Source organism: Carlito syrichta, unplaced genomic scaffold (genome assembly GCF_000164805.1).
Source record: "Carlito syrichta isolate Samal-C Ts95f unplaced genomic scaffold, Tarsius_syrichta-2.0.1 Scaffold304337, whole genome shotgun sequence".
Lineage (NCBI taxonomy): Eukaryota > Metazoa > Chordata > Mammalia > Primates > Tarsiidae > Carlito > Carlito syrichta.
The window spans coordinates 11,525-26,122 of NW_007248433.1; the positions used below are offsets into that span (position 1 = coordinate 11,525).

The 14,598-nt window shown below is 48.6% G+C and overlaps 1 protein-coding gene across 1 annotated transcript in view; it reads left to right on the forward strand.

Annotated features, from left to right (window-relative positions):
• FOXL1 (forkhead box L1) overlaps positions 1-306 on the forward strand; it is a 1,262-nt gene extending 956 nt beyond the window's left edge. The window contains exon 3 of the mRNA XM_008059719.1: positions 6-306. Within this exon, the coding sequence (XP_008057910.1) occupies positions 6-306 (301 nt within the window). The remainder of the gene's footprint in view (positions 1-5) is intronic.
• Positions 307-14,598: the final 14,292 nt, after the last annotated feature.

The following is a 14,598-nucleotide window of genomic DNA, read 5'->3' on the forward strand; positions in this document are numbered from 1 at the left end:
CCACGCCCCGCCTCCCGCGGTTCTCCGAAGAGCTCCGACAGGTCCAAGAGCTTCAGCATAGACAGCATCCTGGCGGGAAGGCAGAGCCAGAAGCCGGCCGGAGGGGACGGGTTCCCGGGGGGCGCCAAGCCGGGGCCCGCCGGCCGTCTGGGAGCCTCGCTCCTGGCCGCGTCCTCCAGCCTCCGTCCGCCTTTCAACGCTTCCCTGATGCTCGACCCTCACGTCCAGGGCGGCTTTTACCAGCTCGGGATCCCTTTCTTTTCCTACTTTCCCCTGCAGCTGCCCGACACAGCGCTCCACTTCTAGTAGAGCCAGCAGTGTTGCCTTCCTCACCGCCCGGCCGCGGATCCCACCGGCGGGGCAAGGAGCCACGTCCTTTCCAAAGCCTACTTGGCCTGTGCGGGCCTGTGGGTTCCGGGAAGCGTCACCGACTTCTGCGCGCAGGTGGGCTGCTCTCCCGCCGCCTCCTCCCAAGCGGACTTTTCCCAGTCACCCGGAGCGCCCTCGGAGACTCCAGAGACCCGATTCCCACGGGGACGTGGGCAGCGCAGACCCCCGACCGCGCGAGCAGGAGAACTCCTTGTCTTTAGGGCGGTCTAGGAGTGCCATCTTCGCGACCCCCACAGGTCCTGCACGTCCGGGCGCGTGAGGGCCCAGCAGACATCCCAGGGCAGTGGGGTCCTTTCTGTGACTGTCCCCAGCCCTTCAGTCTCCGTGGTTTGTCCCAAGCTGGGTTTACCCCCGTCTGATTGTGGGGTGCTGGGTGACCCCGGTTTTTCAGGAGAGGCAGGGCCTACTTAGAAGCCTCCGAGACAGCAACACTTTAATTTTAATAGATACGTTTCCCCTTAATTTCTTTCCAGACAGTAAAAGGAACACGCTTTATTCTTTGCCTAAATGCTTGACTCTTTTTACTATAAATCTTGTCCTTTGAACATGTCTACACCAGCAGCTTCTATGATGAGCATGCACACCATAGGACTGTAGCGCCTTGCTGCGGTGTGATAGCACTAGTCCACACAGTGGACATCTTGTCCTTTTGCTTTTGTTTTTAAGGGCTGAAAAGATTTCAGGGGACGCGGCGGGAAACATGTGAGGGGGAGGGAAGATGCCTCAGACGATGTCGGTGTTTTGACTTCCCTAGGTTTTCAAGATCCAGGCTTAGTTTTGCTACACTTTTGGGTAATGAAGGGCTACATTTAATCAGAAAAGTTGGGTGACACAAACAAACAAAAAACAGATGGAGAGGGAGAGTAAGAGAGAGAGAGAGAGAGAGATTAATGTAGGGGAAGAATGAGGAAATCTGCCGGACTTGAGGGACTTGGTGGCAGGAGATACTCCCAGCCTGCAGGCCACTCCTCCCTCCCACCCCCTGCCAGGCAGGCTTGAGTCTGAAGCTAAATAAACACCTTAAAGAGGTGACTAGAAGTCTGGGAAGGGGAGAGCAGGGATCTGTAACAAAGATCTAGTTAAGAAAAGAGAGATTTTCACAGCCCAGTTCAGCCTGGCACTCTGGGGAAAAGCACCCTACCCGCCTTGAGGTGTCTGTGTTTGGGTTATCTTGGGGGTTCTGAGACTCAATTTTCTGAACCTCCAAGTAACTTTTATTTTATCTGATGTGCACAAGGCACAAATAGTCATAAATTCTTGGAGGTGGGCTTGGAGGGGGCCTTTAAAAAAGCTTTTGTAAAATAAATAGTTTCCAGGACTTGTCTGAAAACAGTGACAAACTTTAAATGAAGAGGGCCTGCTGGTCACTCTGTTGGAAAGGCCTTTCCAGGCAGGTGTGGTCATTTAATAGCTAGTAGGCACAGAGCTTGCTTTCTGGAAATCCAGTCTTGCAGCCATGCTGAACTGTGTGCTTCTGACACATACATGATTCCACGGTGGGCTCTCCCCAGGCTGTGGGGAGACTTCGGTGAGCTGCAGAGTGCCTGCCCTTCATTTGAAGAGCTTTGATGAGAACCCATTGCTGAAATCCAGGCTCACTGTGATTCGCTCAAAATGTGGTGGAAGGGCTGTCACTGGATATTTTGTTATCCCAAACCCTCAGCCTTTGTGAATAAAGTTGTTTTTTCATTAACCTCTCAGTGACTGGTTCAGTGGATTACTGGGGGGAAATAAACAAACAGTGTAATCAAAAGAGGAGGCTGGGATTATGCTTGAGCATCACGTCAGCATCTCAGGAGGCTCTGGCTTCCAAGGGGTGAACACACGGACTGGGGTCAGGAGGGGAGAGGCTGTGGGAGGGGATGGGAAGCTGCCTGGACCCCCGAGAGCAGGATGGGCAGTGCTGCTGAACTGGGTAGGTTGTTAATTTTTCCTCCATCCTTTTTGTGTGTGATGTGCTATTTTGTGTGTTTTTTGTTAATTTGTGATGGCCATTTCTTGAGAAAGCAAATCATTTAATATTGCTATTTAAAATAAGGGATCTTAGAGTTACAATTCAAAACATTACAGTACAAACGTAAACTTGATGGCACAGAAAAAATGCAGGGATATGTGTCTACTTTGTGAGTTTGTACACACATAAAGAGATCTTCTAGCTAATCCCCATTTTTATCTGGATTGGAAAAGCTGAGAGAAGTAGACAGTGAGATCATTTTTATGTAATCTATACTATTTCTTGTGTATTCTTCCTCCGGGACCAAATAGAGGGACTTTGGGTCTTAGTAATCCAAATAGCTGTTCTAATGTCTAATTTTGGCTCAAAATTATGGTTTAATGAGACCAAGAAATAGTTTCTTAATTAAAATCTCAGCTATGTTTGGGGTAAGACGGAAACAAACTTATCATTCTACCGTTACACAAGCTGAAACTCTACCTCCCTGCTCTCATCTAAACAAAGGAAACAGATTCTATTTTCTGTCAATGATTTTTGGTCCAAGCCCCAATTACACACACACACACACACACACACACACACACACACACACACACACACACACACGTGTGCACTGATGAATACACTGATTCTAATGGGGATGTGGCAAGCCCATGTATAATGATAAATGAGTATGTATACATATGTAAACATGTGTGCATGTGTCTGTGTGAATATATGTATGCATGAATGTGTATATATGTACATATGTGTATGTGTGTGAATATATATTTTGGTTTTGTGCATATGAATGCTCAGAACATTTATCTTTTTGCATGTAGGTGGGACTCAGATCAAATGCTGAGTTTTTTCAAAGTTACCAAGGACTGACACTATTTGAAAGATTCTTTTTTTATATATAGTTTTAAAACATATCATTTCTATGTAGCCCTAATAATTGTGCTTTTTTATATAGTTTGAACCAGAGATAACTTTTTTTTTAACGTTATTATAGTGAAACTGACAAAGACTTTATAAAAGATTTTGGGAGCCACACCAGCTTTGAGAACTTTCCTTCCATGATTTTTCAAGGGCAAAGAACATTGCCAAGGCCTTTTTCCCCCCACCTGGAGATTTGCTGGTTCTCTTAGAAGCCCATGACCTTCTAGTTTCCAAGCACCATCAGATTTTTGAGAACCTGACCAGGACCTGGGTAGCCGTTTTTGGATATAATCATCCCGCCTTGGGATGGGGGCTATGTGTGGCCTTTCCTATTTCTCACAGACTGTGCGTGTGTGTCCACGTGTGTTAAAACATTAGCCACATGTAATTATTGCTACGGGTGGAAACCAGAGCCAGCCTGCCCAGATGTTGGTAGACTGTTGTTAACATCACAAACATGAGTGACACTTCCAGCTACCTGCTGCCCCTGGCGGGTGAGAAAACCCAGGGAGAGCCATGATTTGTGTGTTTCCTGGCTTCATGATGGCTAGAGTCTTGGTTCCAGGAAGTAAAGGTTGTTTGATGGAATGAAAACTACAAATGATAAACAGCAAACTTTATTATTAAACACAAAGAGTACGAGCTCCTTAGGGAAGTAAACTTCTCTTGATCCACATTGAACGCAGTTTAAGCCGGGTATGGTGGCTCATGCCTGTAATCCCAGCATGTTGGAAGGCAGAGGCGAGAGAATTCCCTGAGCCCGGGTGTTCGAGACCAGTCTGGGCAACATGGTGAGACCTTGTCTCTCTACAATTAATCAAAAATTAGCTGGGTGTCGTGGTTGAAATGGAAGGATGGCCTGAGCTCAGCAGCAGGTAGAGGCTGTGGTGGCTGGGAGCGTGCCACTGCACTGCAGCCTGGATGACAGAGTGAGACTCTGACTCAAACACACACACACACACACACACACACACACACACACACACACACACAGAAAGAAAGCAGCTTAAAAATATGCCATAGCAGCCTCTGCTGGTCCTCTGCCAGAGGCCCTGAGTGCTGGGTGCTCCAGGGCTTGGGGAGATCCCACAGGTGTCCACAGTGACCAGAGTGGGGCCTGGCCATTGAAGTGGACAGTCACGGGGAAAGGGCTGCACGGGGGTGGATTCAGGTTGAGGATTCTGGTTCAGGATATACACCATGGGGAGCCAATGGCATCCGGGCTGTCTTCATTTACACTGGCAGCAGGGAAGGAGTGGGGAGGGGAGGGAAAGATTTGGCCCCAGTCTCTTTTTTCCATCTGGTACAGGAATTAGAGGCCTGGCAGGAAATAGAAACCCACTTAGATGGGTCAGTGGAATCAAGTGGGGTGGAGGGAGAGTTATGGGGGCATGGGCTGGGTAAGCCACCAGGGTCTAGCAAGGGGAAGAGCCACTCTGTCCTCCCCACCTAGGATCCTCTCCTGCAGGCACTACCTTCAGAGCTGGTGTGGAAAGGGGGCTGCAGTGCTGGGGCAGACAGGAGAGAGGAGAAACACTCCAGCTCTCTTCCCTGCCCTCCAGCCTCTGAGTGGTAGGAAACCTGCTGGAAGTCTAGTCTGCACAGGGACCCAGGTGATGCAGCCAGTGGAGGTCACCCTGTAGGGCACGAGGGGCTGAGTGTGGAGCAAGGTGGGGGTGGCCAAATAACAAGGCCAGCACAGCAGGGGTCTTTCCGCTGGGCTCATTGGTGGCCGCTGCCTTGACCACACCATTGATGTGCAAGAGCCAAGGCTGGGTTGGGAGGCCTCAGACAATATCGGCAGCTGCATGTGGCATTCAGGAAGACTGGATTCTCCTGCTTGGCCAGCTTCCGGGAGCAGATGGCTCCAGACCTGAAGCTGGGACCCTCTTAGGTGGGTGGGACCTGGGTCTGAATTCAGTTTCCCTGAGGCCTCCACTCCACAGTCTCTGCCTTCACAGAGGACTTGCCAAGGTACTGTGGGGCTGGAAAGATTTGCCCTTGGCTTTGTGTCAGTTTGTTGAGCAACTAAAACAAAGTTATTCAACTGGGCTTGGTGGTTCATGCCTGTAACCCCAACACTTGGGAAGGTCGAGGTGGGAGGATCACTTGAGGCCCAGAGTTTGACACAAGCCTAGGAAACACAGACCCCATGTCTACAAAAAAAAAAAAAAAATCTCATTGGGTCATGTTCCGAATGTAGCCAATGCTATCCTGTCCTTCTAGAAAGTGTGTACCAGACGTTGGTGCAGGCATCCTCAGGCCCAGGTCCAGAGAAAGCAGGCACAAAGGCATATGTCTCAGTCCCAGGGCAGCCTCTGTGTCAAGCCCCCTAGGAAGGGTGGAGGACAACACCTGACATTCACAAGGTCACGCCCATGTTGACAGCACGAACTCCAAAGCATACCTCATGTCCCCACAATGTGCAGCATAACGTATTCTGAGCCTCATGTCACTCAGGGTCTGGCCCTCATGTCTCTCCTGGTAGCTGGTCACCACCCACTGCACCTCCTCTTCCTGGTCTGTCTCAACACACCTGGAAGGGGAATAATCCTGTCATTAACATCAGATCAATTCCTTACTACTCAGTAATTGATCTCTGGGTTGGGGGGACTTAACGTCATTGAGAGTGTGCCCTTGGGTCCCACCAGATGGAGGGTGGTAACCCAGCTCGACCTGGACTTGCCATTGAACTTGGCACAGTGTCCTAACTCCTCTGTTCCTTAGCTTTTGTTCTCTGTGCAGATGGAGACGACTTTAGCAACTGTCTCGTGGACATGCCTCGAGGAGTCAGTTTAATGCTGGACATATACTCATGAGGACGGCCTGCCCTGGTTCTATCTGTGAAATGGGGATAACAACTTCACTTCTGTGCAGGGCACTCATCAGAGTTAAGTTAGCTGCCATATGTCAGTGTCTGGCACACAGGAAGCGCTCAGGCCGTGGTGGGTCTCACGGATGCATACACACCCAGCCTCTGCTCTCCATTTGTGACTTCTCAGCTCTGTAACAAAACCCTGAAGTGACAACTCTTCTCGTGTTGTGGAGTTCCACGGGAAGCAGAAAGTTCGGGGGGCTGCCTGCGCCGGGACTGCTGCCCAGGCACCCTGGGGTTGTCTCATCTTTTTGCTGCCATGTTCCGTCTCTTGAGATGATCCAACCGTTTGAATATGAAACCAAAAGCAAAATAAGCTGCTGCGCATGGCAGGGGATCTTAGGAGAGCCACAGGAGAGATGGTTTTCACAGACTGGGGAGAGCGAAATCCCTCCCCATTGCCTCGTGACTCCTTGCTTTTGCCCAGCTGCGGGGCACTTAGAAAAGACTTCCCAGGGCTGGCTGTCCAGCCGTTGTGAACTCCAGGGTCTTGGCAATGAATACCACTCTTTATTTCTGCCGCAGCACCGAGACCATTCCTATAGGCCAAAGGAGAAGCCTCACCCCCTCCTGGGAAGAAAGGGCTCAGCTTGAAGTTAACAGTTTTTCCTTAGTCCATGCATTTCATAGCCCGCCTTATAAAGCGTAAAGAGCATTTCTTTTCAAATCTGCAGCTAAATATAGTAGGGGTTGGTCAGCTAGAACATTTTTAGAAAGCACATTACAAATCAGGAATGTTTTGGAGAAATAAATAAACTTTCCCACATTTTTGGACTTTGAGTCGGCACTGCAGGCTCCATCTTGGGAGTGAGATGGGGAGGGGGTTGAATAATTTACTGTCAGACTCAGCCCTGGCTCCCATTGGTGCCCCGAGTGGACACTACTCATCTACTGAGGTTGTGGGGCAGGGATGGGACGTGGGGGGAGATACTGCCCGGGTGAGGGCAGCCCGTGTCTCCATCAGGGCCACTCGGTGGCGTAAAGAAGACAAGCACGTCTCTCTTCAGTGTGTGGCATTTCCTGGCTGCCATTTTTTTTTTCCGGGTGTTCACTGAGGCATCCACACATGATGAGAAGAAACTCCTGGGGCCAAGGTCGCCACCGGCTCTGCACCAAGGATGACCTGGGAGCTTTGGATTCACCCAGCACCTGTGTCCTGTCCTCAGTTCGATTCGGTTGGCCTGTGGTGGGACCAGACGGGTGTGTTTTTAAAGGTTCCTTAGGCAACTCCATCGGAGTTGAGAGACCCTGCAGTGAGGTGTAGATGCCATCGAGCAGGTCTGTGTGGCCGAGGGAAGGGGTGGAGAGCAGAGTTCCCCACTTCCTTTCAGCTATGCACCTGTATGTACAAGCGCCACTGGCTCAGAGGAGACTCTGCATCCCTCAGGACCTCAGCTGTGCCTTTCACTTTGGGCAGCATTGCCCTCCACTAAAACCCCCACTGTGGTAGTGGTATGTTCACACGAGAAATGTGTAATATTCTGAAACACAGTGGAAAGAGAACATAGACCTGTAACCCCTAATAATCCAGTAATAATCCTGTCTCGAGAAAGTGTGGCTGTTATTTCTGATGTGTTTTGGTACTTCATATAAAGAATTATACATATATTTATAGATATATAATTTCTCTTTAAATTGTATTTTGCTTCATCAGTGTTACCATCACAACATGATCACCATCATCATTATCACCAATGTCATCACCATCACCACCACCAGCATTCTTATCTCTGTCACCAAACATTATTTCAACATTCTGTGTGGTACACATGGAGAGTACGGGGAACAGAGAACTCTGTGGTCACAATCCTGCTTTCATTGCTGACAGCCTGGCAATGGCGAGATCTGAGTGTAAAAGAGATTTGTTTACAAAAACTTTTAATTTTTATAAAACTTTATAGTCATAGGAAGGTGCAAAGAAATGTATGGGGAGGTAAAAGAGACTTACTTTGTACAAGCATCTTCATATCCATTTTCTCACTTAGTTTTAGCCACCCCTACTTGCATGTCTAACATTCCAATTTTCTTTATTTACATACACACACTCAGTCACTCAGAGAGGGCTAGATGGCTTGGCCCAAGGCACAGACTAATCAATTTCAGAATCAGTCCTGAAATTGAGGTGCAGCCCTCCAAGCGCTGTGATTTGTTCTAACTTCCTGCAGCAGGAACTGGGAACAGAGACCTCCAAGTGACCGGTTGGCAGGTCCAATCAGTGACCTCACTGTCTCCTCCATTGTTATCATGGGGGAAACCATGTCAACCTCTCTCTCTAAGCCATCCCAGCATCTAGGTTCCAATCTCAGGTTGATTTTCATCCTTCCTAAAATTACAGGAATAGTTACCGATAAGAAACATGACCTCTGTTGTCTATCTAAATCAGCAAGTCTGGGTTAGGGGCTGGAATCACTGAGAGTGAGGGGATCTTTAAAAAATACCACAGCTGGTCACAATCCCAGATGATATTTGAGAAATCTCCCCAAATGATTCTCCTGTAGCCGAGTTTGAAAACCAATGGTTTTGACATTAGTAAGGGAAGGCTTGAGGTCAAGTGCTTGGATTATTCCAGAAAACCACTTAGCACGAAGAAATTAAAAGTGGGCTCAGAGCTGAAAGAAGCAGACCAGCTGCTGACATTACACAAGGCCCATGCCCTCACCTCCCCTTCCACACTCTTGGGAGAAAGATTGAGCATGTAATCTTTGCCACACATCATCTTATTTAATCATTTCAACAACCTGGGGAGGTTGGTTACAGTCTCCCCATTTGATAGATGAGAAATCGAGGTTGGGTGGTGAATTTGACAAATAGCACATAGTTAGGAAGAGGCTGAGCCAAAAATGGAGTCCAAATGCTCTGATAGCCCCCACTTTCCTTCTCAAGATCGCCTGTGTTGCACGTGCTGGAGTTTCACGAATATTAAAACACACTCCAGTGCAGGGTAGAGGAAGCCCATACATAGAGGAGACATGCATAGAGGAGGTGGGGGCCTTGCACCTTCCATGATGAGGAATGTGCCTTGTACCAAGTGGCCTTTGTAATCAGAAGAGTTTGTCACTTCTCATCTGCCAAATCACGACTGCCCATGAACTCCCAGGCTGTGATATGCCTTAGAAATACATACTGGAGCCAGACCCAAGTCCTGTCCTAAATGGAGAAACTAGGGAAGTAAGCTGACATACACTCCCTAAGGCACTTTGAATATTTACGGTTGCTCAAAATCTTTTAAACACCTTCTGATTTCTGGTCGATTCCCACACTTCAAATCCTGCCTCCTTTACATAAAACAGAAAGAAACCTCTGCTTGTCTCTGTGCTAGCCATCTGGGTCTACCACCCAGACATTCAGGAGTGAAGCTTGGATTTCCCAAGAAGCCAGGTGGGAAAAGAGGGGAGCATGGTTTGCTGGCCTTGCTGCTGTGGACCAAGGTGGGGCCCTGGAGCTACCTCCTGGCTGATCTGATGTCTTCTAGTCCTCGGACGGGCAGCAGTTTCTTCAGTGTAGTTCAAGAGTTCTCCCTGCAAACTCAGCCTGGAATCTGTTTTGCAACTTTCAAGAAGATTCTGTAAACTGCGTGCATCCCTTGATAGAAGCCCTTTTTGTGCAAATGATGGAGCATTTGCAGTAAAACTAAAGCTATGAAGAGTGATAAGATCTATGAGGGGCTGATAGTAATTTTGCTATCCGTCTCTGCAGGGACAGTTCCAAGTACTTTACATGTGTATATTATTAACTCACTTACTTTTCCCGAAGCCCCTGTCAATTAGAGACTATTGTTTCCTCTCATTTATAGATGAGCTAACAGAGGTTTGAGGAGCTCAGTCATTGCCCAATTCCCACAGCTAGTGAGTGATGGAGTTGGAGTTTGGATTCAGGCTTGCAGGCTCCAGAGCAGGACCTTGAACCACCACACTCCATACCTCCTCTTGTTCAGAGCAGCCTTCTATGGGAGCACCAAGGAGGGCTCCCTGCCCCAGTCCTTAGGAGCCAGGGAAGTAGAGCAGCCAATGCAGCCCAATTTGCTGGAGAATTGCCCAAGTTTAGTACCGACAGTCTGGGTCCCAGTAAACCCTTCTGTCCTGGAAAAGCTGGGCTAGTGAGTCACCCTACAGGGACGTGATTTCCAACCCACAACCAAAAGATTTGTGAAAGCTGCTTGCTTACGTGTTTCCTCCTGGAAGATCTGGGCAGGAGCTAAGCCTCTTTCTCTTTTTATCCCCAGCACACGGCCAGGGTATGCTTTCTGGAAGGTGCTCAACGTATACTTGTTGAGTGAGTGGATGAAGCAAAACTTCTGCTGAACATCAGGGTGCCCAGTGTGTGAAAGTCAGTGGTAGTTTATTCTTCTTGAGCAATGACCTGACGCCAAGTGAATATGGAGGATACATCAGGGGATGAGATACAGGCCTTCTCCACACAGAGCCACAGCAAGGGAGACAATTAATAATGGGATGCTGACAGCAATGATGACGACGACGATGATGGTGATGGTGATGGTCACGATGGTGGTGATGGTGATGGTCACGATGGTGATGGTGGGGATGATGAAGATCGTGATGGTGATGGTGATGGTGATGGTGGGGATGAGGGCAGTGATAATAATGATGGTGATGGGAGGATGATGATGATAATGGTGATGATGAAGGTGATGCTAACAGTGGTCATGGGATACTGGTGGTGATGATGATAAAGAGGATGATGGTGAGGGAGATGGTGGTCATACTGATGATGATAATGGTGATGGTGATAATGATGAGATGATGGTGGTCATGATGGTGATGGCAGTAACGGTGACTGTGAAGGGGATGATTATGGTGACGGTGGTCCTACTGGTGATACTGATGACAGTGATGGTAATGACAATGGCCATGTGTCAAGCTCTGTTTGAGGTCTCATCTGCAGGATCTCTTCGATCTTCACACAAATCTAGAAGATAGGTATTCTTGTGTCCATCTTTCTTACTAGTGATATTTTACTAGCCGGTTCCCCAGGATGAAAAGGCAGTCTTGGACAAAGTATCACATCCAAGTACGTGTTCTTATCTTTCAAGCTCTCAGCCACTTTTCTGTACCATCTATCCAGGTATGAAATTATTAGGCATACAAGACTAATACTTACCTCAAAAGTGGAAAGAGATAGGAAAGAAAACCCACCCTCTTATAAAACAATATTCTATACATAGATCCTCAGTCTTGACTGCACATTGGCGTCAACTAGGGAGTTTCACAAAATATGATACTTGGCCCCTGGCCCCAGATACGCTATAATCTGAGGTGGTGTCATGTTTGCCTGGTGATTCCAGTGCACATCATGAGTGTGAGCTATGATTCTCACAGATTCCTGCGTTGGCCTAGTATAGTACCTGGTCCTCAACTGGAGGCAGTTTGCAAGGTCTGGAGACACTTTTGATTGTCATGACTGGACGAGGGATGGCTCAGGAACCCAGCCACGGTCTTTCTCCCGGGATCAAGCTGCCCTCTGAAGACACACATTCTGTGTTGCTCCTCTGTGTGTTAGGCTTTATAAGGGGTAGCCCACACCCAGCCCAGTAATGGGGTGGAGGCTGCCGTGGTCCAGAGCTGCCATTGACTGAGTGGGGAAGTCTGTTGTTCACCATGAATGCAAGCCACCGTCTCCCATGAAGCTTTTATAGTAAAAATTTTGGCCTCTCTTTGTCTAAGCCTGTCACTTTTCAAATGGTTCAGAATTAAGGCAGAGTCCTTGTTTTATTGGAGAGAACCCCATTGAGGGGCGAAGGCAGGGAGAAATTAACACCTCTAAGGAATAAACTTTCATGGGGTTGAGGGGGACTCCCAGTAACCAGTCCTCATCACAGCGGGGTCAGGCTGCAGCTCATGCGAAAAATGCTTCCCTGGATAGCATTTCTTGACTCTGGAGGCAAGGACCTCCCTGAAGAATCAAAGTGGAGGGCCGCACGTATACCACCGTGGACAAGACCCAGGCTCCGGTGCTTCATCTTAACGCTTACAGGACGAATTTTCCAGCTTCAGACTCGGCCTCTGACTTTATAGGACTTTGAGTGGGTTGGTCCCTTTCCCCTCTGGTGAGAAGGATGCTCTCTGGAAGCTGGCATTGTGGTGATGGGGGATGGGATAGGAACTAGGAGGCGGGTAGCAGCTGGGGACTGTGAGAAACAGGAAAAGTCCTTCCAGCTCCACGAAGAGCAAGTGGCTGTCTTTCCCAGCAAGAAATTCTCCATGGGCCCCATAACTCATCCCACAGCTCTGAGCTTGAAGTCAGCCCGGGGCGGCTGCTCTCCTTGTGACCACATGATTATGACGTGTGTGATTGTGTGTGTGTTTGCGAGAGTGTGTGTATACACGTGTGTGGCAAAACTCAGAGGGAGAAAGGCACTTTTGGGGGGATTTAGAATCTCCATCTTTGGCTCTCAATCCATCCCCAGCAGATGGAGGCCCTCGCCAGCCTCCCAGCCTCCTCCTTCCTCTTCACTTTATAACCGTCCTCTGAGCTCTGGAGGCAGTGTCTCCGAGTGCTTCCCAAGCCTTTGTTTTCATTAGCAGAGCAATATGTAATAATAGTTGTTAAAATAATTGTATTTCTGTTTTTACATCTGTAAAGATTAAGTTAAACAGTATGAAGCCCATTAAACTATTTCATGACACGCTGCTGTAAATTGCCCGCAGTCCCAAAGCTACTATTATTCCAGAGTAAACTTCAGAGATCAGGCGACTGCCATGAAGGGTTATTTATAGCGGCTCATTCATCAATAAAAAACTTCAAAAGGAATCTGTTACTCTTCTATTGGGAAGCCAAAGAAAACTCACATAAAGACAACCCCGTTAGGAAACAAAGCGGAGGCGACCACAAGACATTGAGTTGAGTAAAATCCTGATTTCTAACAAATACCATGTTGCAAAAAGAGATTGCTGGCAATGTGAATCCATTTAAGCCACTCAGTTCCCATTGGATAGTTGAAGTAAGCTGTTAAACAGTTGTATTTACGTTGGCTTCAAAAGACCCAGGCCCCCTCTTCGGATTTAAAAATGTAAGAGGTTTATGATTTTGACGTAGCAAAGAGGTTCTTTTCATCCTAAGCAAGCCCAGGGGATAAACGCATCCCATGGCCTGTAGTGTATGGATTGGACCTGCAGTTTTCTTGGCTTTTAGTATGAAGCTGGGCTGGGGATTGGAGCTGAGTGTCCAGCTGTGGGAATGACAACCACTGAACACTTTCTATGTTCTCGGTATGACCCTTTAGAAGCAGGTCATGTTGGCTGTGCTTTGCAGATGGAAAAAACTGAAGTCGAGGCAGGTTGAGGCATATCTATTGGGCTGGGCAGAATACACGACCTACTCATGTGACCCTGTCCTTGGTGACATCTTAGAATGGCAGTGATCCCTTTGGTCTCAGATCTCAAAGCATGGCTAGATGCAGCCACTGGCACATTCATGGACATACTGGCTGTCAAATGTCTGGCACTGTCAGTGGAGAGACACAGACAGTGGGGCCCTGGCATTTCTTTGTACCTTTGTGCCTCAGTCCTAGACAGGTCCTGCTGCACACCACACAGACACACCTGGCTATCGGGGCATGAGGTGGAGATGATTTTTAGAAAGAAAACTGAGTATGAAAGACTCTGTGTCATCATGGAGATATCTTGTACTGCTGAGAATGGAGCTTAGAGTGTCCTCAGGAGACAGCATAGTCACCAGCACTCACAGTCATCTGGCAATTAGCGTGTTCTGGGGACCCTGTGAAGTGAGAGCGTACAACTCTCCTGTCATTTATTTTTCCCCACCATGTAATGTAAGCGCTGACCGTAGGCCCATTCTACAGATGAGAGGACTGAGGCCCAGTGAATCCACTTATTCAAGGCTGCCCTAGCTGGGAGAACTCGGAGCAGGGCTCTAGCCTCTGTGCTGGGGCGGGGACTGTCCCCTCCTCTTTCCCCCCTGCCTGTGCTCTGCTGACAAGGCGCGAGTCTCTGCTTGTTGGTTGTACAGAGCACTGGCAGAAGAGCTGAGCTGAGAGTCAGCCTGGTCCCTGCTTGCTAAGTCGTATGTCTCAAGAAGAAGAGACAGATGCCTTGGGGGCTCAGAGTGGCCCTGGAGCCAGCCCTACCTGGCCTGACAATCTGGCTCTGCTACTTGTTAGCAAGTTACTCAGCCTCCTGGAGCCTCCGACTTCTCATCCCTGAAATGAGCTCATCACACAGAGGCGGTGCTGAGGATGAAAAGGAATGAGGTCATTTACCTGCCATGACAGCTGGCATGGACGGCGAGCTGAGAATCTGACACGTATAAGCTCAGGCAAGCCCTCCAGCAAGGTTTGGAGATGGAAACCACATCATCCTCATTGTACAGGTGGGCCAGTTGGGCCACAGAGAGGTTGAGCAGTTTGTCTACCCTCACACAGCCCTACATGGTTGAGCTGGGAGGCAGACCTCGGCAGTTTGGCATCAGAGCCCGTTCTCTT